A 23,584-nucleotide genomic window follows, 5' to 3' on the forward strand; every position below is an offset into this window, starting at 1 on the left:
TTACTGCTATTATATTTTCCTAACGGTAATGGGTGCCATGCACCTTGCGCCCCCCCCCCCCCCCCCCAACCTTTGAGAATGACGTCACGACGTGTCACTTCCGCCCGTCAGCGAGCCAGTTCAGGCCAGTTCACTACCGCTGTAGTACTCGGCGCGTCCCTCTGAGCTGTCAACACAAACCCTCCACAGTGCGCGTCCGCGTTCCCCCATCAAACTTAGTCCGCGCGCTCCTCCAGCGACGTTTTCCTCCAGATAGCAGCCGCCCTCGTCTCGCCATGACTCGAAGGTGATCTTCGGCGTGTCCAGGTGGTTCTGGGTGAGTGCGCGTCTCTCAAGTAGCGTCCTGTGTGTCCAGATTACCCCCCCCCCTTGTCACCGCAGCCCATGTGTCTGCCGCTCCGAGCTAATGCTAACGCGCTAGCTACTGTATGCGGACGTCAGCGTCCATCCGGCGGCGAGGCGGCAGCACCGGGGCCGGGCGTGCTGATAATAGGAAAATCGCGGTCACCCGTGGCCGTTGACGGTCCGGTCAGCGGCAGGAGACGCACGGATGCCGTTAGCGAGATAACGTATAAAGAGCGAGATAACAATGAAGCGCGGCTAACGTTAGCCGGCTAGGCGACACCCAGCGATGTGTGGTCGTGCTCCCGATCCAGCGCTGCCTTGGCCGCCGGCGGCTTCTAGTCATGATTTATGGGCAGCAATTGTGTTTTATCATCATCCCCATAAAGCGGCACCCTCCACGTATTCGTTATTAACCAGAAAAGGTAACGCGGTGCATGTGTAGCGTGTGAACATGTGCGCGCCACAGTTGGATCTTGTGGATGAGGTGTTTTCTCCAGGAACAGGAAGCGTCTTAAAATGTCACTGACCAGTTGAAAAAGGACTTCTCGAGGTTCGAGCGGATGGTTCCGTGGACGTGCAGACAGTTTCCATCCTCCCTCCAGACTGCGAAAGTTTTGCAGAGTCGTTGTGCACTCGCTAAGTCACTTCAGCCACACGCGACAGTAATGTATAGTAAACATATGATGGGAATTTATTTTACTATACAGCAGAATTACTGAATATTGGAGTCATTCTTTGGTAGATTTGCTGTTTGGGCAGAGGTGCCAGTTGTGCAGCCTGCGGTCACACTGTACTTTCTCTTGTGCAACAGCCTGAGGCTCAGTCAAAATTCACTGAGGCTTCTGACATATGTTCAATTACGTTTTGTTCACTGACATCCAAGTGTTCTGTCAAAAACCAGCAAGGTCCTACATGAATTGCTTTAATCATTGGCCACTTAACAAGGCGCTGGTAGTAGTGAATCGTTAACTGCTGTTGCAGGTTCAGTTCCTCTGAAATGTGGGATCTTATTTTTCACCGTCGCTGGGTTTTATTTACTTGAACTAGAACCCGTCCTGAATTTGTTTCTATTATTGCTTGTTTTTCATTTTGTGCGTTATGTATTGACTAATGTTGTTCCTCTGTAATTTGACTGAGTTTGGGATGTTTTATGCAGCTCCAAGAAACATAATGACTTAATGAGTGCTTTCCAGTTACTGTGTGTGTGCGCTATATTTGTGGATCAGAGAGTGGCTGTGCATTGCTTGCATTGTTTGTCAGTCAGTGCATTTACAGTCTGCTGTTTGACATGTAACCGGGGAAGCTAGTTTTCTGTAATTAAACAAACGTGATTTTTCTCACATTTCTCTTGGAGAGTTCAGAAATTCCCCTTTCATGTTACGCGTAAACAGTATTTTTTTTATCAGCGTTTTACAAGCATGCGCTCAAAGGACAAAGGCTGCAGGAACTCGAAACTCTACAGCTGTTAGCAGAGAAGAGCATCCAGAAGAAATGGGAGAAGACAACGCAGGATTGACTCAATACTGATTTTTTACACAATGTTTTCTTCTATATCCAGATAATGAGTTTCAGTGAGCAATTAATCAAGAAGTGATTATGCAGCTTTATTCTGTATTATTACACTCCTCAGTAAAAGTCTGTTCAGGTTAATGTTACACTTTACAAACTTTCACAGAGCAGGTTAGGGCCCTTTGTCTCTCCACTTTATATATGTATATATATTAACCAACACGTTGGTTTGTCTGGCACAGATCTTTTGCACCACCATAGCAAGGCTTGGTAGATAATTGGTTTATGAGGCTCTAATGAGAATTTGACCTTTGAGTTGAGTGGGATGACATTCTCATACAAACACATGGAGTGATTTGATGTTGGTCCACATAAGGAAAAGCTTTGAAGTGTGTGCAGCCTGTAATGACACATTGACGATTCAGAAATTATAAGCCGTCTATAAATAAACTTTCACGTTACAAAAGAATGGGAAGCATAACCATTTACTGCTGCTGGCTAGGATGAGTCCTTCAGAATTTTCACTCTGTGTGTGGAGTAATACACAAACAGTGTGATTTGGAAGTTGTCTAGTGTCAGTTTAAGAAGTGAGCCACAAATATTTGACGGGCCTTTGAGCCAGTATTGCAGGTTTTCACAGGTGAGCCTAAAGACAGCAGGCCTGTTAGTGTTGATTCAGAATGGAGACGAGAAATGTCCTAACATGGTATAAAGTCCTCTCCACAGTTCCACACCGTTTGGTAGGACCCCAGTGCAGTGTGATACACAGAAACACACCTTTCTAGTGCTGGCATAGCGGTTTGCCTCCAACAAGTCCAGGACAAACCGGTGGCCCACATCAGTGGAGGCAAGAACCCTTTAAATGAAAGTGGAAACATCTGTGAAATTTAACATAGTAATGCAAACCTGAATGAATACCTGGGGCTTCACTGTCTGTTCACCATTAATCTGAATAGTCCCTTGTCCAGAAGCTTCGCTACATGACTTTTCTGTACCATACAAGTTTAGTTTATTCCTGTATTTGAAAGAGGTTTGAAGTCTTGACCTGTTGCAAACTGACGATGCAGATGATGATTCTTGGCCTTGTGCTGCATGGCAGACTGTCATTTGTAGGTCTTTTTTTTTTTTATTGTAAATCAGCTGCTTGTGTTCGCTACTGATCAGAATGTTCAGCTAGTTCAGTTACTCCTCTTAAAGGCTCTCTTCTCATGATGACCATGGAGCAGAGATAACAATTATGTAGCAAACAGAAAACCACAGCCCAGTTGCTGGTGACGCCACTAACCCCTCTGTTATTTTGGCAATGACACAGCCTCGCACTTATTTCATTCGTCATTCATTCTGAAATGGTAATCAGTCTGCTTTGCATTGCAGAGCAGGTCTTTAAAATACGAGGCTTCTGAAACTACGTTGCACTGAAAAGGCTCACGCTTGCTTTACTCTGTTTAGTGAACTGGTATACATTTCTATCAACTTTATGACATAATCTTGTCCGTAATTAATTCTTAATTTTATTCTTAAGGAAGGCTTTAATGTGTTTATACCGGGGCACTCTAAACCACTATGTCGGTCTATGAAGTAAAACGGTTTTTAATCACTTGCATGGTGGAACGAGCACTTGTTGTTAAACTGTCAAACAATGCCATAGTTAATCCAGGAGCATGTGGTCTGACTTACAAAACCAGCGTACTTTTGATCTGTAGGACTATTGTTTCTTTCCCAGGCTTTTCCTTTTATTCAGTTTGGGGCCATGACCAGTTTCAGTCCAGTCTAAGTCACCTTTTGTTCTCCATGCTTGAGAAAAGGAAGCTCGTCTTAATCAAAATGTGACTCTTAGTGTACGTGGCTACGTGGCTTGATGCCTTGCTTCGTCTGCTTTATCACTGCCTTGCGTGATTGCAAAACGCATACTTTCTGACTTGTCAGGGAAGTTTTTCTTGGTTTTGAACCGAGGAGGAATGGGCTTAATCTCCTAATAAATTCCCTTATGATGTGGGTTTCAGTAGTGTCCTAGTTACAGAACAACCGTTTTGGTATAGGTAAATATTAGCCGTTTGTCATTAAAGTGAACACAACTGGTCATTATTAAAACCATGTTCCATTAATGAAAGACCTGATGAGGGGTTTATTTATGGTTTTGCTCGATAACGCTGTGGACTTTACCAAGCTGTTAATCTGAATCTGATCTCCTAGATCAGTAGGAGGTAGAGGTTTGACAGGTGGTCATTGACTTTAAGTAAAGAGAGTGATGAACAGTTTGATTGGCTCATAATGGGGAACAAAGCTTGGCTATATTACCCTGCGAGTAGGAAGGGAAGTGATAAAGAAAGCACATGGAGTGCAGAGCTGATAGCAACAAAACACTTTTTCCTCTAAGTGCTTCCATGAATTATAGGCCTCTGTCATTAGGTCATGGCTCATTGTTCACTTTTTCCCTTTTGTCTTTGCGTTGAAGACTGAGACCGAAAGAGAAAGGAGAGCATGTCTAGTCCTAGCTTGTTTTCTATTATTCTTTGCTTTTGTTTTTCTTGAACAGTTTGATTCACTTTGTCCATCCTCATACCATGAACACACATGATCTGGATCATGACAGGCAGTTCATTCTGTTGTTGACATAATCAATCATAGCAGTTATAGGATTTCTTTTTACTTTAGAAACAGGATGTTGCTGGATCCAGCTTGTGCAGTCTTTACCTGTGTGACGATGAACTAATAAAATAAACAGAGAAAATAATCAGCGGATAAATAATGGTCCATGTGCTGATGGACAATGTATTGAAAATAGCTTGAAGGCAGTTGATGTATTAGAAAGCACGGCTGAAACAATTTTATTGTCTTTGGACAATCATAAGCTGTGGTTTGATAAAGATTTGTTTAGACATCTCCTCAGGAGCCTTGATGGTTGTCAGGTTAAATCTTAAACAGCCGCCACGTGTTTTTATTCCCAAGCCAGCATTGCTTATTAATACAATAGTAGACTAATCAAATGAGAAACAACAATGTGCCCTTAGGCCGGGCTCGAGGAAGCTATAAATATATCTGAAGTCACGCGAGCTTCAGGAGGCCCCACACAGGGTCCTCTGTATTCTGGTAAGAACGCTGGTTTCTCATCTCATCCTCACATTGCCGACATGTCTGTTCTCTGTTACTGATCATGTTGTGTGAAAGTGAATGGGGTCAGGAGTGGGTCAGGAGCAGTGGTACAGGATGGCCTAGCCCGATGAAGGGCTACGAGTCACGTGGAGTCACCTGACATGCTGCAGTGCATGAAGGGACTAAGGCCATGGCCATTTGTTCAAGCAATTACTAATCAGGTTGACACTTCCAGTACACAGGTTCTTGTGTCACTCAGGAAAATGCTCATTGGGCTCCAGGACTGTGCGGAGTAGGATTTAGCACCAGGGGAATTAAACTGTATGTTTAGAGATAATATTGCTGTGACTTGGGCAACCTGTGGCGTCTCCAGTCTTATTTTTGCTGTGAATGTGCCTTTGAGGTTAATTGGAGACCTAAATGTTGGCGTGTGTGTTCCTCTGCAGGGTTCCAGGTTGGTGTGGCGAGAGAGCAACCTAACTGCGTTGAGGAGGACCGCCTTGGGCATTGTGTCCCCGGCTCTCAAGGTAACATATCGTTGATATGTTCCCATTTAGCCATTGTGTTATATTGGATACTGTTGTTTTTGTGACCCTCTAAGACCAAAGTTAATCATTAACTCGTGCTGTCTCCAACCTTTAACATGTAAATCCTGATAGTTAGGCCTTAAACAGTCTAACAGTCCATGTCTAACGTGTCTTTCGGCCTTTTTCAGTCTGTTCGGAGCCTGTAATTGCTCAACCCTCTGTTTTCTGTGGGTACACTTGTCTTTTTTCTGATAGAATATTTTAATATTACAGGCTTGGAAAGCAAAGCACATGTGCATTGTAGGCTTAAATTATTTTGGTATGCTGTATTTGTTGTTGCTCTCTGTGCCAGGACGGCAGTCTTATGAAAGGCCATACCCATGATGCCTTGGTGTCGGCATTTCCAGTCATTGCAGAAGCTTGGGAAGGAATGTTCATGCTGCACTGCACCCACTGTGCAGCGCCGGTCAGGGGGCCGCTATTGTAAAATACTAGGAAGGGCTTGGCCCAAAGCAAAATATCCCGCTGTATGCCAGAGAAAGACTAATCGAGTGCAACAGGCAGATAAGATCGCAGTGAGGGGGGTACAGTGATAACTCAGTGGTGCGGGGTGACCTTACGGGCACCGTGGCCTGATGCAGCATTCTAACACTCGGCAGTGCTTTAATGATGGGTATTATGAGATGCTTCTATACAACCCTCTACTCTGCATGCATTGCTTTCAATACCCTGCATATCCATCTCTTACATGCTCCCACGTCAGTGTTCGTAGTATAGAAAGCTTGTTGGATGGGATGTGTTGTTGTTGTGGGGACTGCTGAGGCCAGGAAATGCTGAACACAACAGTCTTGTACAGGACTGAGGTTGTTCATAATTGCTGATTAAGTATTAGATAGCATCCCAAAACTGCTTGTCTTTGAGTTTTACCTGTAGGACTGGGCTTTACCTCAGAGTCCAGCAGTGCATGGCAAAGTTGTCAGGTCTGAACAGTGATGCACTGTGTGTAATATGCAACTGTGCTTTTTACAAGAACATTTTACCCAGTTTTTAGCTACAGTAGGTGGATTCATCTCTACTTTGTTAATAGAGTTCAACTAGTGCTTGGCATCTTGGCAAAAGCATAATTGGATGCCATCAGCTCCACCAGAAACCCCTGTGTAAGCCTTCATGTATCCAGTCTATTAATTGACTAATAACAGCTGGCACTGAATCCAGCCCACTAATGAGCTTTATTATTAATTCTTACTTACGACACACACAACTTCACTGTGGCACAGAAACAAATGTGCTGGTTCTGCCTCTACCTGCTTAGTCATCTCCACCAGCCAGCTCGTTTTGACCCAGACGCCCCTTTCTGTCAATATCGGTGCGGAATTCCCATACACACTCACACAGAGTGACAGAGTGCCTTTGCTGGCAGTCAGCCGCTCCTTTGGGACATCTGAGCACAAAAAGGGATGAGCTGGGTATTGTGTGTAATATATCTGACGAGTCAGTCTGTGTGCTCCCACACTCTCGAGGTAATCTCAGGTCTCAGCCAGCTGCTAGACCTCACTGCTATACATTATTGTATTGGAACATGCCCTAGGTATATCAATGACTTGTTGACATTGTCCTTAAGAGATCACACTGGGTATAAAACATTTCTCTGGAATTAGGAAGTATGAAGATTCCCCACAGTTTCTGATGCAACAGGAGATTAACACGCTGAGTAACCGTTCTAAATGGATTCCTTGGAAACGTTTTTAGGGTTAGGGTCTCTTATGTAACTGAGTAATTCAACAGTTCTAGCAGTAATAAAAATATGCCTCTGGTACCGCAAAAAGATTTTCAGGAAGCTTTTATTCACACCAGTATTTCATTTTTGCAGGGGTGTGAATTAGCCCAAAAATAGGAAATCTCATCATCATCACTTACCGTCATAATAGCAATTACATCATCCAACTAACCAACCCTAGTACATTTAGGAAATTCTGAACCTTTTATACACAGTGTGAATTCAGGAGATGAATCATTACCTCTGTTTTGAACCTTTTGCTCTTCTATCAGAAATTGCTCCGGTTGAAATAGTAGAGTGGTATGTGTCAGGTAATTTTAGTGTTTGTTTTTAGTGGTTACTAGACCATCCAAATACCCTCAGAAACTGGTGTTACAGTGGTGGTAAGGAGCTGATACTATATTAAAATATGTTTGCCCACACAATAGTTCCCATACCAGCTTAAGCTGAGCAAAGAACACAGATGTCCTAATTTTGCAACCACAGAAATGCATGAAGTCAAATGGTGAATGATCATCTGGATTTTCCCCTTTTTATGAGAGACACCATAAAAACGTGTTTTCCAAAAACTCCTGCGGCCTCACAGTTTGACTTAATATTTGGTTTCATCCTGACATTTTGTTTGCTGTGTCCGCAGTGACAAAGGAAGGGGCTTGGCAAACTGTTCTGCAGCATGGAGAAGGAAGACCTGAAGATTCTGAACAAGGGGGAGGAGGAGGAGATGGTATGTCGTCTTCATTTTGCAATTTTGCACCAAAGCGAGCCTATTTAGCTTTCCACTTATCTTTTTGCATCAACCCCCCCCCCCTTCAGGAGTTGCAGGGCTACCGTCTGTGTCGATGGCGGATAGCCCTGGTGCTCCTCGGCGTGGTGTGTTCAGGGGGCTTTCTCCTCCTGCTGCTCTACTGGATGCCAGAGTGGTGCGTGAAATCCACCTGCACCCGCACCACAGCTCGTGATGCCGAAGTGGTGTTGCTACGCTCCACGGTGGGTAGTCTGCAAAGCTGCACGTTTTGGATTTAAGCTTTGAAACGGCTTTTGTCATATTAAACAGTAGCACAAAAACCGTAAAATATTTTCATCAAGCAATTAAGAATAAAATGGTCAAAATCAAATAAGTAGCTGGTTAAGTATTTCTTTCATTAATTAATTAATTCATTCATTCATTCATTCATTCATTCAAACATGTAAAAGTGGTAGATATACCAACACACATAATTTTGCACATATGCTTTCAATTTAGTTATTAGTTATTTAGTTATTTAAAGTTATTTAAACTCCTTGATATAAAAAAGTCAAAAGATAATTTTATATGTCGTCTCAGAAGCCCAGAACCGTAGCGGGACGTTGATTGAATTGTACGGTACATGGTTAAACAAAATCATACAATGGCAATCAAAAACAAACAAAATTCCCTGTGAAAAATGCTGCTCTGATTTTTTTTTTTCCTCAAACAAGGTACTGGAGACTTAAGAGTCTCATTCAAATGCTTTCAGACAAGAATTTATGCAGAGCAAATAAAGTTTAACCTTGTAAAACTTGTATATTCTAGTAACAAAGGAACTGATGTCACAAGTCTGTTTCTGTTTTGCTTTATTTGTTCTTTTTTTGACCTGCTTGTTTTCACAGACTTGAAGCAAGCATTTTACTAAATACATATCAGTACAAATGAGTATTCATGCCTCTTGTCAATGATATACATTTTTACATCCAGGATTCCAGATCTGTCATGTCGGCTTAGTAACGCAGAGGTTCTGGACTTGAACTTGTTTTGCTGGGCTTGTTTGACTAGGATGAGTTCCGGCGCTGGTTCCGGGCCAGAGTGCGAGTGATGCTAGCCCCGGGGAGCAACCCCTTCCACAGCCTGGAGACCCAGACCACCTCTCAATCCTCCCCTCCTCCTCCCCCCTCATCTGCTCACTTTTTCCCCTTCACAACCTCCCCCACGCTGGCCAACGGACACACCTCTCACTCCTCCGATGGCATCTCCAATCAGGAGCTCCTTAAAAGATACTCAGACTACCAGCCCACACAAGTAAACTCCCAACCCTCGTGTGTCATCACAATATGTTGACATCTGCACTGAACACACTCAACTTTGCAAATTTCCGAGTCTTATTTGTTTTTTTGTGTTTCCATCAGATTCGCTATTTTACCTTCCATAGCACAAAGTATTATTGGGACGATAAGGCGCAGAACTTCGAAGTTTTAACGTAAGCATAATTTGATTATTTACAGCTTTATGTTTTTTTTGCTGACAAATCCAGTATTTTATAAACTAAATTGTCTAATGATTGTCCTGTGTGCTCCTCAAAATGCTAACAGCTGTGTAATGTTGTGATGTGGAATGTTGGCACTGGTGTGTGTAATTATACTGCGTATCATTTGTCTTTTGCTCTCGCCTTATTTCCTCCTCCAGTGGGCTGGAGGATCTGCAGATCAGCTGCTCCACCCTTCATTCGGCGCACACTGCAGGCCTGACCAGGAATGAGCAGGAGTACAGGTAATAACCAGTCTGAGGAATAGAGGGGTTGGCGCATATGTCACATTCTTGGCAAAACAAGCAGCATTCCCCTCGTTAGGGGAAACCTGGACTCAAAATAAATCATTGTGTCCTGAAATTAAAGCCCTATTAAATGGCATACAATGCAGTGATTGACATGTGGCCATAAATCGGGTTTGCTATAGTGTTTGTACACATATGAACGTCCGGTTCACAACACACAATTCATGAATGTCTTTTTGACTGCTTATCAGGAGACTGTTCTTTGGAGTAAATGAAATTGCAGTGAAAGTGCCTTCTGTTTTCAAGCTGCTTATCAAAGAGGTAGGGCCCAGTTTGCATTCACACTACCCAGATTTTCTGTGACTCTGAATATTAAATAGTAAGTTATTGGCTCGTAATAGAATGGATTCAAGGTTGTTATGCTCAATATGTTGTTTAATGTTACATTCTTGCAGCGGCTGCACATAGAAGCCTTTTTATTTTATTAGTTTTGTTTTATTTTATATCTGTTGGACACATTGCATACATAAAGTCTTGAACCTTAGGCTCTAACCTCTGTCCTCTCCTGCAGGTCCTTAACCCTTTCTACATCTTCCAGCTCTTCAGTGTGATCCTGTGGTGTACTGATGAGTATTACTACTATGCTGGGGCTATTGTTTTCATGTCGGTCATATCCATAGCTACCTCTTTGTACACCATCAAAAAGGTGAGCGTCATAGACTATAAGACACATTTCAGAGCCTTTATAGGAGCTCATCTTGATTGCAGGGCTATTGACTATTGTTTGGGCTAACAGTACACCAAATAAAATACTGTATATTAAGACGCATAACTACAAAGGAGAGTCACAGGAATGTTTATTGAAAGATTGAAAAATGTTGTAAAAAATATAACAGTACAGCAGTCAGGGTAGCATCATCTGCTGCCTCTGGCTTCACAGCGCACAGACCCCGAATAAAACCATAATTGCAGTCACACAAGGTCATGGGAATGAAGGATCTCACGATTTCTTCTGTTTTCTTCCTCCAGCAATACACCATGCTTCACGATATGGTGGCAGCTCACAGTATTGTTCGTGTTTCTGTATGCCGAGCCGACAATGGTTCGTTCCTTTATCTTTTTAGTCCCTTCTTTTTTGCACGTTGCCTCTGTAGAGTCATGTGAAGTGGCTGCACACAGCATGCACTCTGTCTAGTCTCTCCAAACCAACCCTGACTGCAGACATTCTATTCTTTCTCTGCCTGGCCTCACTCAGTCACATAGTCCCTCTGCTCTGGCTGCCCTCCAAATGACTTGGTTGGGTGGGACACTGCGGACTGAGACTGCGTATGTGGGCCAGAGGGTGTAGCATATGTCCTTCGTATACTTCCACTTCACTCTGACAGGTTTTACAATTTTCTACATGTGCAAGCTTTGTTTTTTGTTTAATTCTTCAGCAGAATTTTGGGGCAATACAATGTATAAACGTCTGAAGTCTCATCAGGCTGTAACCATTTTAGTTTAAGACTGGAAATCTGACAGTGTACTTTTTATGATCATTATGAAACCTTTCTATAGATTGTGAGTCACACATTTATTTTTCACACTGCTCTTGCTTGTATTACCTCAGCTTTTTTTCACACTGCCTAAGAGAGTAATATGTGCTGAACAAGACTTTCTCCTTCCTGACTGTGCTCCCCATCGACCATCAGTTTTTGCCTTCTCATTTATTACCCACATTCTCCCGCCTGTCTGTATTTAATGCACACGTTTACCTTCTTCCCTCCCCTTTCTTCCAGTTATTGAAGAGATTATGTCCACCGATCTGGTGCCTGGTGACATGATGGTGATTCCCAGCAATGGAACCATTATGACATGCGACGCAGTGCTGGTCAGCGGCACTTGTATCGTCAATGAAAGCATGCTCACAGGTTAGAGAGGGAACCTAAAAATGCAAATCTATTAAATCAAGAGAATATTGATATATTTGTAGATAAACCAAAAATCACAGTGACTCCAGCAGGAACAAGCTTTGTATAAACCTTCTAGCAACCATTCCTAACATCAGTCTATCCCTCATCAGGCGAGAGCGTTCCTGTGACAAAGACCAACCTCCCAAACCCGGGGCCAGGGGACAGAAGAGACCAGGCTGAAAGTGCCTACAGCACAGAGGAGCATAAAAGACACACTCTCTTCTGTGGCACCAATGTCATTCAGACCCGCTACTACACGGACGAGCTGGTCAAGGCTGTGGTGGTCCGAACAGGTGGGGGGGCGTTTTCAAATGAGCGTTTGCATGTTGGTAATCCGTAGTAATCAGCTGTACTGACCAAGTTTTCCTGTTGGCCCAGGTTACAGCACAGCCAAAGGCCAGTTGGTGCGCTCCATCCTGTATCCCAAACCCACAGACTTCAAGCTGTACCGCGATGCCTACCTCTTTCTTTTGTGTCTGGTGTTTGTGGCTGGAATTGGCTTTATATACTGCATCGTCCTCAGCGTTCTTCACGAAGTAAGGCAGCAAGTGACACACAGATTAATCAAATGTTTCTGAAGGTGCTGTGTGAGTTGTGCAAATAAGTATCAAAGGATGCAGGGCCATTTATTTTACTCTTCAGGCATACCTTAATTACCTATAATGTTTTTGCAGACTGCAAAGCTTTTGAAAGCTTAGTGTGAATCTACAATTTAACCAGAAGAAACCTTTTTGTTCTACACTTGTCAGACCTAAAGTGGTGCTGTATCTTTTGACTAAGCTCATGATTTTCTTTCACCACTGGCCCATCTCCAGTGATAAAAGGAAAAAAAAGGGGGGGGGGGATTGCAGAACTTTAAAATCTTTTCCTTCCTGCCTCCTTCAGGTGCCGGTTGAGACCATCGTCATAGAATCCCTGGACATTATCACCATCACTGTGCCACCGGCACTGCCAGCAGCCATGACGGCTGGCATTGTGTACGCCCAGCGACGCTTAAAGAACATTGGCATATTCTGCATCAGCCCTCAGAGGATCAACATCTGTGGGCAAATCAATCTGGTTTGCTTTGACAAGGTGAGCTGCAACCGTCCTTTGTCCCATTAGGAGAATGATAAAAGATGATCGGTGATACCTGTCTCAATTGTAAAGTTTTGAAGGTGCCTTTTGATATCAACAAGTAACTGCTGATAATAACTAAATTGCAAATTCCAGTCTGGAGTTGTGTGTTAGATTTGACTATTCAAATATTTGTAGACTGGAACCCTGACGGAAGATGGACTAGACATGTGGGGAGTTCAGAGAGCAGAAAATGGCCGGTAAGCTCATCATTCTGAACAGATGTTAAACTACACCAAAACATTTGACCAATATCAGAGTTTATGTTTAGCAGTTGATGAGCTGATGTAGTAAACTGGGTACTTGAATTCCTGCAAGAAGTTGCTGGAAATATTTCAGTTTGTCATATTACATATTCAAATAAACCATGAGCGTCCTGGACCTGCTATAGTTACAACCCTAACAAACCAGTCTGTACTTACTGAAATTGAATTTCTATTTGATTGCACTGTGAAAATATTTTATCTTGTAGCAATTATTGTACATGTGCGCATCTCACCTACTTCCTATATGTCCCGCCTCTTCAGTTTCCACCTCTCAGAGGAAGATACCTGCAAAGACAGTCTTGTAAAGTCCCAGTTTGTGGCATGTATGGCCACCTGTCACTCTCTGACCAAAATAGAGGGCGAGCTGTCGGGAGATCCACTGGACCTTAAAATGTTTGAGGCTACAGGCTGGGTGAGTTGTCTTGTTACAGTCAATCAGCTAATGTTAGGAGGACGTGATATTCCACTCACTGAGCAAATATGTTTACCTATTCCTTAATTCAGTATTGCTGTTGCATAGGAATTTCTGTGATACGTAATTATTTCAACCTTTGCCTGCCCAGATCCTGGAGGAGGCCACAGAGGAGGAGACAGCTCTGCATAACCAAATCATGCCAACTGTGGTTCGACCCCCAAAGCAGCTCTTGCCTCCGGAACCTGCTTTATCATCAGAGGAGGACATGGTATGTGCAGCAACCCGTTCAATGGTGTGATCACAAGTCTGGGGAATATCTAAGATAATATGAATAATATGAAGTGTGTGACTGTGATGGCTAATGCAAACCTATTAAATATATAAATTACATATGAAGGTTTTGTAATTTCACCCAATTATGTTGAGCTGTGCTTGTCTTAATTTACCTCTGCTTGTAATGAAGCTAGCTCATTCTTGTGTTATTTACATAAATAGTACCTTGAAGTATTATTGTGTCATACATCATCATATTTTATTTATTTTTTTTTATAGGAACTCTATGAGCTCTCGGTAAGTCGTAATAATACTTTTTTTAAAACTCTTAAAGTGATGATTTAAAATTTCCTGCGGTCTTACTGTTTTCACCTTTATTTTGTGTCGTTGCCCTTTGTTTTCATGTGCTCAGTCAAGATATGAGATCGGTATCGTGCGCCAGTTTCCTTTTTCCTCGGCTCTCCAGAGAATGAGTGTGGTGGCTCGCCGGCTGGGGGAGAAACGTATGGATGCTTACATGAAAGGGGCACCAGAGGTGGTGGCTAGTCTTTGCAAGGGTGAGACAGGTGAGACGGTCGATTACTGTTACTGCTAAGACGGGGAACAGCTCTAAAATGTACATCATATTGCTTTTGCCACTAGTTTCTTAATATCTACATAATATATTTTGAAATACATTTAGTGAATTAAGCAGTCACCCTTACATCTGCTCTCTCTACAGTGCCAGAAAACTTTTCAAAGGTGTTGGAAGACTACACAAAGCAGGGTTTTAGGGTCATTGCTGTTGCTCATCGTCGTCTCGAATCCAAACTCACCTGGCACAAAGTTCAAAACATCAACAGGTAGCATTGCCTTTTGCTCTTATTTCTATCTCGTGCAGAATATGATTCGCTGGTTCCTGGTACTTTTGTTATATCTAAAATTGTTTGTCATTGAGATCAGAAAGGGAATTCTTACACGTATTTCTTTGAATTAGGAGTAACATAGAGACAAACATGGAGTTCCTGGGTTTGATCGTCATGCAGAACAAGCTGAAGGCAGAAACCCCGGGGGTGCTTCAAGACCTCCGTAAAGCCAACATCCGCACTGTCATGGTTACTGGTAAGATCATGCAGATGTCTGCACATGCAGTCAAACGCACAGCCTAAGCGTGTATTTGTATTGTGTAGCTACACTAGACAGAACAGCCTTCCATTTAATATTTTTACATGCCGTGGAGTAAGTGTTTCCGCCTTTGTGTTGCAGGTGACAACATGCTGACTGCAATATCGGTGGCTCGAGACTGTGGAATGATTCCTTCACAGGACACGGTCATCATTGCTGATGCCCTTCCTCCCCGTGATGGACAGGCTGCCAAGATAACCTGGAGATATGCTGACAAGCCAAGTAAACTATCTCATCTAGAGGTGAGGTTTGGTTACATAATACAACCGTAAACAAAATTAAACAATTAATGTAAGAAACTTAAAAAGTTTTGTTTAACGTTTTGGCTTTAATTGATGCAATTGTGACCTGAACAGGAAGTGAACATCAGCCTGGAGGATGTGTGTGATGTGGATAAGTCCAAAACGCAGGAACGCTACTACCACTTTGCCATGAACGGAAAATCCTTCGCTGTAATTTCAGAGCATTTCCCTGACATGCTTCAAAAGGTAGGAGGCCAGTCCAAAGCTATCATGAAAAGGTGTTGAAATGTCAACCCTTGGTGGTAATGTTCTGTTCTGCTTTGCTCTGTAGCTGGTGTTGCATGGGACAGTGTTTGCCAGAATGGCTCCGGACCAGAAAACACAGCTTATTGAAGCACTACAGGGTGTTGAGTGAGTATTTCAGTCAGAGTTGACCCATTGTACATGCTGCTGAAAATCATAACAACCATAACACAGAGTAGAAAATGTATATATTTTATTGATTTTAATAGAAGTTGTTGAAGAAAACCCTGTTTTTATCCTTCCTACAGCTACTTTGTGGGCATGTGTGGAGATGGAGCGAACGATTGTGGGGTACGGTTAAGCCAGTTTACTGATAAATGTTGTTGTGAAAGTTTAAATGTTTTTAAAGTATCCGTCTCATCTGTCCCCTCTTCTAGGCTCTAAAGAGGGCTCATGGTGGCATCTCTCTGTCGGAGCTCGAGGCCTCGGTAGCGTCTCCGTTCACTTCCAGGAACCCCAACATCTCCTGTGTTCCCAGCCTCATCAGGTTTCGCTTTTCTGTTGCCAGTGACTTGTGTTGACCTGTGTGGTGTGACTTCATAAAAAGATTTGACTGAGTTTCATTGTCTTTCTCAGAGAAGGACGTGCTGCTCTCATCACCTCCTTCTGTGTGTTCAAGTTCATGGCACTCTACAGCATCATCCAGTACATCAGCGTCACTCTTCTCTACTCCGTATGTGCAGTACTGCTGCCAGCACAATTGGTTGTAGAAGTAGGATTTGTGAATTTTTCATTCTATACTGTCTTTGTTTCTCAGATCTTTAGCAACCTTGGTGACTTTCAGTTCCTCTTTATCGACATTGCCATCATCCTCGTCGTAGTTTTTACCAGTGAGTACAGAAGGCAGGTTGGCCACAGACACAGGCTCATTATTGTCTGCACCTATATTTAATTTCTTCTTGTATTGTTTTTATCTGCAGTGAGTCTGAACCCTGCGTGGAAAGAGCTGGTGCCACGTCGCCCCCCATCTGGTCTTATCTCAGGGCCTCTGCTGTTCTCTGTACTGACCCAGATCCTGATCTGCTTGGGCTTCCAGAGCCTTACATTCATTTTGGTTAAACAGGAAGACTGGTACACGGTCTGGAAACCATATACTGAGTAAGCACCTTTTGTCATGACTAATGAACACCAACCTACAAATCACATTGATGTTTGTATACTGCATTGAGCAAGTTAATTTAATTTCATATGTTATGATGTTAACTGTTTTCAAATCATCTTCTCCATTCAGTGTCTGCAACACGTCATCGCAAAATAACATTTCTGGCCACAACGAAACAAAAGAAGACGACCACAACATTCAAAACTTCGAGAACACCAGCCTCTTCTATGTCTCCTCCTTCCAGTATCTCATTGTCGCCATAGTTTTCTCCAAGGGCAAACCTTTCAGACAGCCTAGTTACAAGAATTGTAAGAAATCTGCCTGCTAACATCATTAATTGTGTCCTGAAGTGATACTTGTATGACTGTATGGTAAATTTGTTTTTTGTTGTTTTCTCTAGGGCCTTTCATGGCGTCTGTATTGAGTCTGTACTTTTTCCTGCTGTTCATAATGCTCTATCCTGTGCAAAGCATTGACAATTTTCTAGAGGTAGGTGGACATTTTAATACAAAACTTATTAGTTCTGGCTTTGGTAACAATTCAATATATTTCAGTTATGTCTTCATTAATATATATCTTTGGATTAAAGTGAGTCTGTCTTGGTACTAGTCACACGTGTTTGTAATGTCATCACATTAATGGTCAACACTGGAGTGTCTCTTTCCCTACAGATTGTGTGTGTCCCGTTTCATTGGAGGCGAACGCTTGTCCTTATCATCATAGTCAATGCTGCTGTGTCTTTTGTGGTTGAGGTAAGACACCTATGGAAACATATAGCAACAGTAGGTCTTTTTCTCATGTTCAGCTTTTGTTTTTTTCATGCAGTGTGCTCATCTTTGTGTCATTAACTGGACAGCAGTATCGGTATTGAGAGAGCAGAAATGATATGCTAAAATGAGAATGTTGTCTCTGAAGAGACACACAAGGCTAGATTTATGGGTGAAGAGTCTGCATTTGGGCTTACAGAAGACATACACTTGTCTGATTTTTGGATAAGTAGAAAACAACGTTTTGCTGCATGGATAGCTTGTGCCACTAACGCAGCAGTATGTCTCTGCCTTCGTTGTACCAGACTGACCACACACACATAGACATCTTTGCAGGCACCACAGATTTAGATGCAGTTATTGGCAAAACTACTAGTGCAAGTGTTTCCACATGAATGGAATTCATTGGAATTTTGAGTGGTTTTATACAACAGCATCCACAGACTCTTTTTCTCACTAATCATATCTAATTTTTACTCTGCATGTAGTAATTAACGCAACTCAATGGACAGAAAAAAACATTCCACACGATTACGGAAAACTTTGATTCAATGTGGCTCTGCAGAAGCAAAACACAATAGCAGGAGGTGTTTGAAATCAAATTAGCTTCTCTGTAATTTTTTCCCCTGCCCACTGCGCTATTCCATAGACCTTCATCCTTGACATCGTCTTATGGAAGCTTGTGTTCAGCCGAGACAAACAGGGCAGCTTTGGCGTCACTCCTGCCGCCCCGACACCACAGGTTGGAACAATCTGACACCTTCTTCTCCTGCCCTTTCATTTTCCTCCTGTGTGGTGTTCCCTCTTTCTGTCCCCACTTCCTTTTCTACTGTTACTTGGCACATGTATCTATTTGTAACCTCTAACCAAGACATGCATGTTTGAGACATCAGTGCTATTCTGATATGCCCTTTCTCTCCACTGTGCCCCCGATGAGCACTCTGTTTAAAGATAAGCCCCATATCTGCTTTTAAGGACAAGTTGGTAACTTAGTAATGAATAAACTGAAGCCTGTGTTAACATCTCGTCGCTACTGTTTAATACTATAATTATATTTTCTCATTTGGATACTTTTATCCAAAGCACTTTAAATGTGGTGCAGAGCAAGGAAAAATAGGTCTAGGAGAAGACAGTGTGAGTGTGTGAGTGTCAGAGTGAGTGTGCCCCATAATATGTAATGGTAGGGTAAACACTGAATTTAACAAATTTTTATTAACCCTTTTTACAGTACAACATGGCAGGCGTTGTTTGGCCATATTGGTTATTATCAGTGCTTCCATCATGTACAGTGTGTTCTGAAGAGTGGGAAATGTTTCTGTAAAGATCTGCTGTGGACTTTTGTTTGCGTGATATTTGGCTCCATAAGCTTGTTTTTAAGAACTAGTCTCACTTACGCTGTCTACTGCCAGTGCCTTTAATCACTTACCATGCTGAATTTTGTTGTGAATGACCTGCATGCACGTACAAGTACTACAGTTCACTAGAGAAGAGGTTTTTTGCATGCAGCAGTTTTAGCATGTCCCTGTTCGAAGTTTATGATGACTTCTTTGCCTCCATTTCTGCATTTTTTTTTATTTTTTTTTTTAAATCTTGAATTTAATTCTATATTTTCGGGGGTTTCACATTTGCAGAGGGGAATTGACCTGCAGGAGAACAAATGTCTGTCTTGGCTGAACTACCCACGCAGCATGCCCAAGGCCCGCTACATGCATTTGGCCCAGGAGCTCAGCGTGGATCCCGACTGGCCTCCAAAGCCAACGACGACTACTGAAGCCAAGCCCCATCCTGACTCCACCTATGAAATCATGATCCACTCCTAGCACCTCCACGCTCTTTCCCAATATCAAGTAATTTTATCCAAGAGACTTTCATAAATGAAATTAAATTAAATTAAAAGTAGTGATTTCCAAATGCACTTTACATAGAATTGTCAGGATGAATGCTTGACATCACTGTTTAGAGATTCTCATCTGATTAAGTAGATCCAGAGATATTTTAGCAAAAACTATTAAGATACACATAAATACCAAATAAAGCCAAGTTTAAATATAATTTACTCTCTAGCTTGTCCACTTGCCTATTCTCAAGGTGTCTTGACCAGGATCAATATCTTTGAATCCCACTTAATTTACAATTTCATATTTGGTATAAAAAGCAATAACAAGGCACCATGGTTAAAATTAGATTAGAAATGACTACTACTGTGGCATTTGAAAAGATACAGTATAGCATAGATATTTACACGCGGATGCCTCATGTGAGCTGGCGAGTTTTTTTTCTTTAGCTACCATATTGAAAGCAGTGTTGTTCAGACTGCACTGTAATAACCTGTATAAACGTATATGCTGTACATACAGTGCATGTATCTATGGGTTACTGTGAAACTCTCATAATATAGAACAGGTCTTGGATGTTTCATATAAAAAAACATGAATTTCATTCATTGTTAAAATGCTAAAACGTGACTCGCAATTTAAATGTGTAAAATATAAATTGTCAGTACAAACTGAAATTAGAAATTTCAATTTTAAAAGTATGAAAATTAGGAAATATTGCTTGATTTATAAAATATACTAGGTGTAAAAATGTTTTATCAATTAATTCTGTATTAATGGAAAGCTCTCGTGGCTGCCATTTTACAGTTGGCTAGGAATAAAAGAATGTCTTTAGGAAGTCATTTCTAAGTTTATCTCTAAAATTAGATTCACATTACAATGGTTTTCTGAGGTGTTTCGTTTAAGCGGTTTGTAACTATTCATAGTTATATTTCTGACATTTGCATTAAACCAGAGTTGTAAAACATGGATAGAATGCCTGAAACAACAGCAGCCTCTCATCTGGCATCTACCTGTGTATATCTATGCCTCCACAGTAAATTGTGTGAATGGGATGTTTTAATTTATTCATACAATGATACACAAAAGAACGTGTAGCCATGCCAGCTTACTAGACAACAGATAAGTTCAGAACATCATAGGTCTTAAATCTAATAAGTAATAAATTCTCAGAAGCTCCATGCTTCATTGAACGTCGTAATATAGCATGTTTACATAGAATGCAAACAAATTAAGTATTTTAATGCATCAAAACATGTTTGTGTAATACGTGATAAGCTTTAAACTTTTTTTTTCTTTTTTTTTTTTTGCTGCCAACGTGACTACAAACCTTTAAAATTATGTTTGGATATTTAAAAGCCATGTTCTCTCAGACAGGAAACTGAAAGAATCGATACTTGCATGAAGCCAGTTCCATTGGTTTAATAGAAGAAAGATAAATGTGAATGCCCAGCGTTATAGTAAAATTAGAAAGCATTTACATTGACTTCTCAGAATTAAAACGTCCAAACAGGGGCAGCATGAATCCTGCTGATGGACAGACAGTTAATATCATGCATGAAACAAGATAAATCGCACCACTCCACGTCTAAAAAAAAAAAAAAAAAAATTCTATCACGTTGGCTAGATGAAGCCAGACGATGAAACCTTCTAAATTTATTTTTTTAAACAGCATTTCTTCCTATGGAAGACTGATTAATGGCATCGCACTCAATTACAGTAACGAACTGTGCATCCCATCCAGTCGCTGCTCTTGCCATCTTCATAACAACTAGCATAGGTTGAATGCGACATACCATGTTAAACTGTACTGATGTATTACACATACTGTAGGCTATCTGCATACACAGTCAAGGGCTATGTTTTCTAATCACTGTTCTTTCACATGTAAAGAGATCCTCTCCTAAAGTCTGTTTTTTCCTCTTTACCTTTTTTAAATTAAAAATGTTTTCTGATTATTCAGTCTGTTGTACAGTAACTAATTAAAAGACATACTGAGATTAGACTTCAGTAGGACGTTAAGGAGGAATTTTTAGTTTCTTTTAAACTGCTACTACTGGATCTACTGAAAGGTGGTCACAGCCACTGTAGGGGAAATGTACATAAAATGCAGACTTTGGGTAGAGCATGTCTTCTAAGCAGGAACACCCACATCACTTCAGGAGATTCACTGTCGGTATAAGTGTATACAAACCAACCTGCCTTTCATCAAGTGTTTTTAAGATTCCCAAAGCATTTCCTGAGCACAGTGTGAAACAACTGTAATTTTTTGCCTTTTCATGACGATGTTTATCAAATTGTTCCTCAAATAATGTAACACTGCTGTTACTGCTGTAATTGTACCTACTGTCATATCATGTGTTACACACAACATTTAGTCTGTCTTTTTGTAAATTCAGTGACTTCATTTACAAAAAAAAGATCACTGTCCTACCGTTGTGTCAGTAACAGCATCTAAACAAGTTAAAAGCCATTGTCACTAAATACTTGCAGTATTTGTAATACTGTACACATGCATATGAAATCTATGACCCATAGTTTTTATATTGCAACAGTGACTATACTTTAAATTGATATTTTGTTTATTGAACCGTTAGTTTCTTGTGGGCAGCCTCTGAGAAAGTTTTAATGTAGACAAAACTGGTGATAAATGCATAAATGTACATTCTTGTGCCAAGTAGCAAGAAAACTATGATTCTTCATCAGTAGAATGTTTTGGCTTTTGTTTTGTTTATTTTAGCGATGTTGCAATGTAATTGTTGCTTTTTCTAGACACTTACTGAGTCTAAAATTGAATGTTGTGTAAAGAAGAATATTTAACCTAATGCAATTATGGTTATTGCGTCCATTTCCAAAGATTTTCCATAAAATTTGAGTTGTTCTTTTTAGAGAGCTTTTATTTTTGGCCTCTGCTTAGTTCTGTCAAATCATGACCAGAATTTGTAATTAAAAATTAGAGCTGTCTGTCTGTATATATGAAGTGTACATTTCTAAAGAGGTATCAAAGTAAAATGATTTAGTTGAGTTATTAAAGGGCTGCTGTCTTGTTGTCTACTCTTTTGGTACTGTGCTGGATCTTTTCAGCTTTTGATTTGTGTGTACTTTTGATCTAGAATTGCTTTATTTGAGCTTCCTTTTTTGGGCATTACTGCCGGGCATTTTTTTTTTCACATTTTGAAGTGATAATTGTGAAGGATATTTAGGACACCCGCTTCAGTATTTATTCTGTGGTGTTCGAATAAAGCTTTATTCGAATAAAGCTTTATTCGAACTTTAACTGTTCTGAAGAGAGAATTTTCTCTGCTGCTTGCCAGAGTAGATCTTCTTCTCAACGTTTCCATTTTATTTCATGTCTGTACATGGTAAACATCTAAAAATCTCATACAAGAAGGGAACTGAAGCAAATTCAAAATTTGAAAAACATTTGACAATCGTGTTGATTTTCTGATTTTATGTGTGTTTTTGTTTTTTCGTGCTTGGGGTTTTACAATATTTAGGGCTGAATAGAATATCATTGTCAAAAATTTGCATTGCTGCTGCATTTACAATCTGTTGTGGAATTGTTTTTTTTTCTGTATCATAGCCACACCTTGTTAAAGAAGACTTATCATTATCACAGTTTTTATTGCTAAATGCTACAGCTTTCGCCTTGACACAGCAATGACTTTAATGTTGAATCTTTTTGCTCTTATACAGGTACCACAGATACTGTACCAAGATTTGACAGATTTGACAGCCTTAGCCATTATGTATTTTAAACAATCTACTGAATGGCATTTAGATTGACTCGGCCACTGAGTGTATTAGACTCACATGGATGTTGCTTGTAGGAAACACAGAAAATTAAGTTATACCCAGCTGTGATGAAAATAAATTGTGGGGCTGCAGCAAATATTGTACAATTTGTATTTCAGTTTTTTTTAGTACTTTATTTGTGTTTTGTACTTTAATTTATTTTTAATTTATTTTTCATATGGTTTCCCCTGAGGATTGTATTTCAGATTTATCTTGATTTATTCCTTCTCAATAAATATTCATGAAATGATCTGTTGCGAGGTTGTGTATTTGTATTATAACAGTGTAAAAGTAATTTGGGTAAAGGGATAAAAATGTTAAAAAAAATATCAAGTTATGGCTTTGTTGTGTCATTTACTGAACACAGAGACCTCCAAATTCAAGAAAAATTATTTGCACGCGATGCACAAATAAATGTTTTTCTGTGTGCTAATTTCAATTTCAGGACTGTGGCATATCAGCCATGACTATGTCCTGCAGCTTGTCCTTGAATACTTTTAAATTCACATGTTTATTCAAAGTATATTTTAATAATTTCTCATCAAATGTTTGCAGTTATAAACCTCACTCACCGTGCCGTATAGTACTTTATAACAA

At 40.8% G+C, this 23,584-nt stretch overlaps 1 protein-coding gene across 2 annotated transcripts; it reads left to right on the forward strand.

Annotated features, from left to right (window-relative positions):
- The first annotated feature begins 115 nt into the window (after nucleotides 1-115).
- atp13a3 (ATPase 13A3) lies at nucleotides 116-23,237 on the forward strand. Of its 2 annotated transcripts, none has more exons than XM_029147196.2 (34): nucleotides 116-316; nucleotides 5,394-5,474; nucleotides 7,889-7,975; nucleotides 8,065-8,238; nucleotides 9,044-9,286; nucleotides 9,394-9,464; nucleotides 9,671-9,754; nucleotides 10,009-10,078; nucleotides 10,329-10,463; nucleotides 10,787-10,859; nucleotides 11,536-11,667; nucleotides 11,820-12,002; nucleotides 12,088-12,245; nucleotides 12,595-12,783; nucleotides 12,964-13,025; nucleotides 13,353-13,503; nucleotides 13,655-13,774; nucleotides 14,059-14,076; nucleotides 14,192-14,345; nucleotides 14,501-14,621; nucleotides 14,756-14,880; nucleotides 15,025-15,185; nucleotides 15,300-15,431; nucleotides 15,517-15,596; nucleotides 15,737-15,779; nucleotides 15,866-15,975; nucleotides 16,065-16,161; nucleotides 16,246-16,318; nucleotides 16,409-16,586; nucleotides 16,720-16,898; nucleotides 16,991-17,079; nucleotides 17,262-17,342; nucleotides 18,007-18,099; nucleotides 18,989-23,237. In XM_029147196.2, exons 3-34 carry the CDS (start codon nucleotides 7,925-7,927, stop codon nucleotides 19,175-19,177), a joined length of 3,819 nt encoding a protein of 1,272 aa, XP_029003029.1. In that variant the 5' UTR covers nucleotides 116-316; nucleotides 5,394-5,474; nucleotides 7,889-7,924; the 3' UTR covers nucleotides 19,178-23,237. The 2 variants fall into 2 exon arrangements, with proteins under 2 accessions (XP_029003029.1, XP_029003031.1); XM_029147198.3 differs by lacking the exon at nucleotides 116-316 and adding an exon at nucleotides 440-767.
- Nucleotides 23,238-23,584: the final 347 nt, after the last annotated feature.

The sequence above is a fragment of the Betta splendens genome, chromosome 4, assembly GCF_900634795.4.
Source record: "Betta splendens chromosome 4, fBetSpl5.4, whole genome shotgun sequence".
Lineage (NCBI taxonomy): Eukaryota > Metazoa > Chordata > Actinopteri > Anabantiformes > Osphronemidae > Betta > Betta splendens.

Excerpts from the sequence above, each read along its gene's own strand:
- atp13a3 (XM_029147196.2), top strand. The coding sequence starts at position 7,925 with ATGGAGAAGGAAGACCTGAAGATTCTGAACAAGGGGGAGGAGGAGGAG. Across the intron at positions 14,622-14,755 it reads AAAGTTCAAAACATCAACAG|GAGTAACATAGAGACAAACA; the intron begins GTAGCATTGCCT and ends TCTTTGAATTAG. Across the intron at positions 18,100-18,988 it reads CTGCCGCCCCGACACCACAG|AGGGGAATTGACCTGCAGGA; the intron begins GTTGGAACAATC and ends TCACATTTGCAG.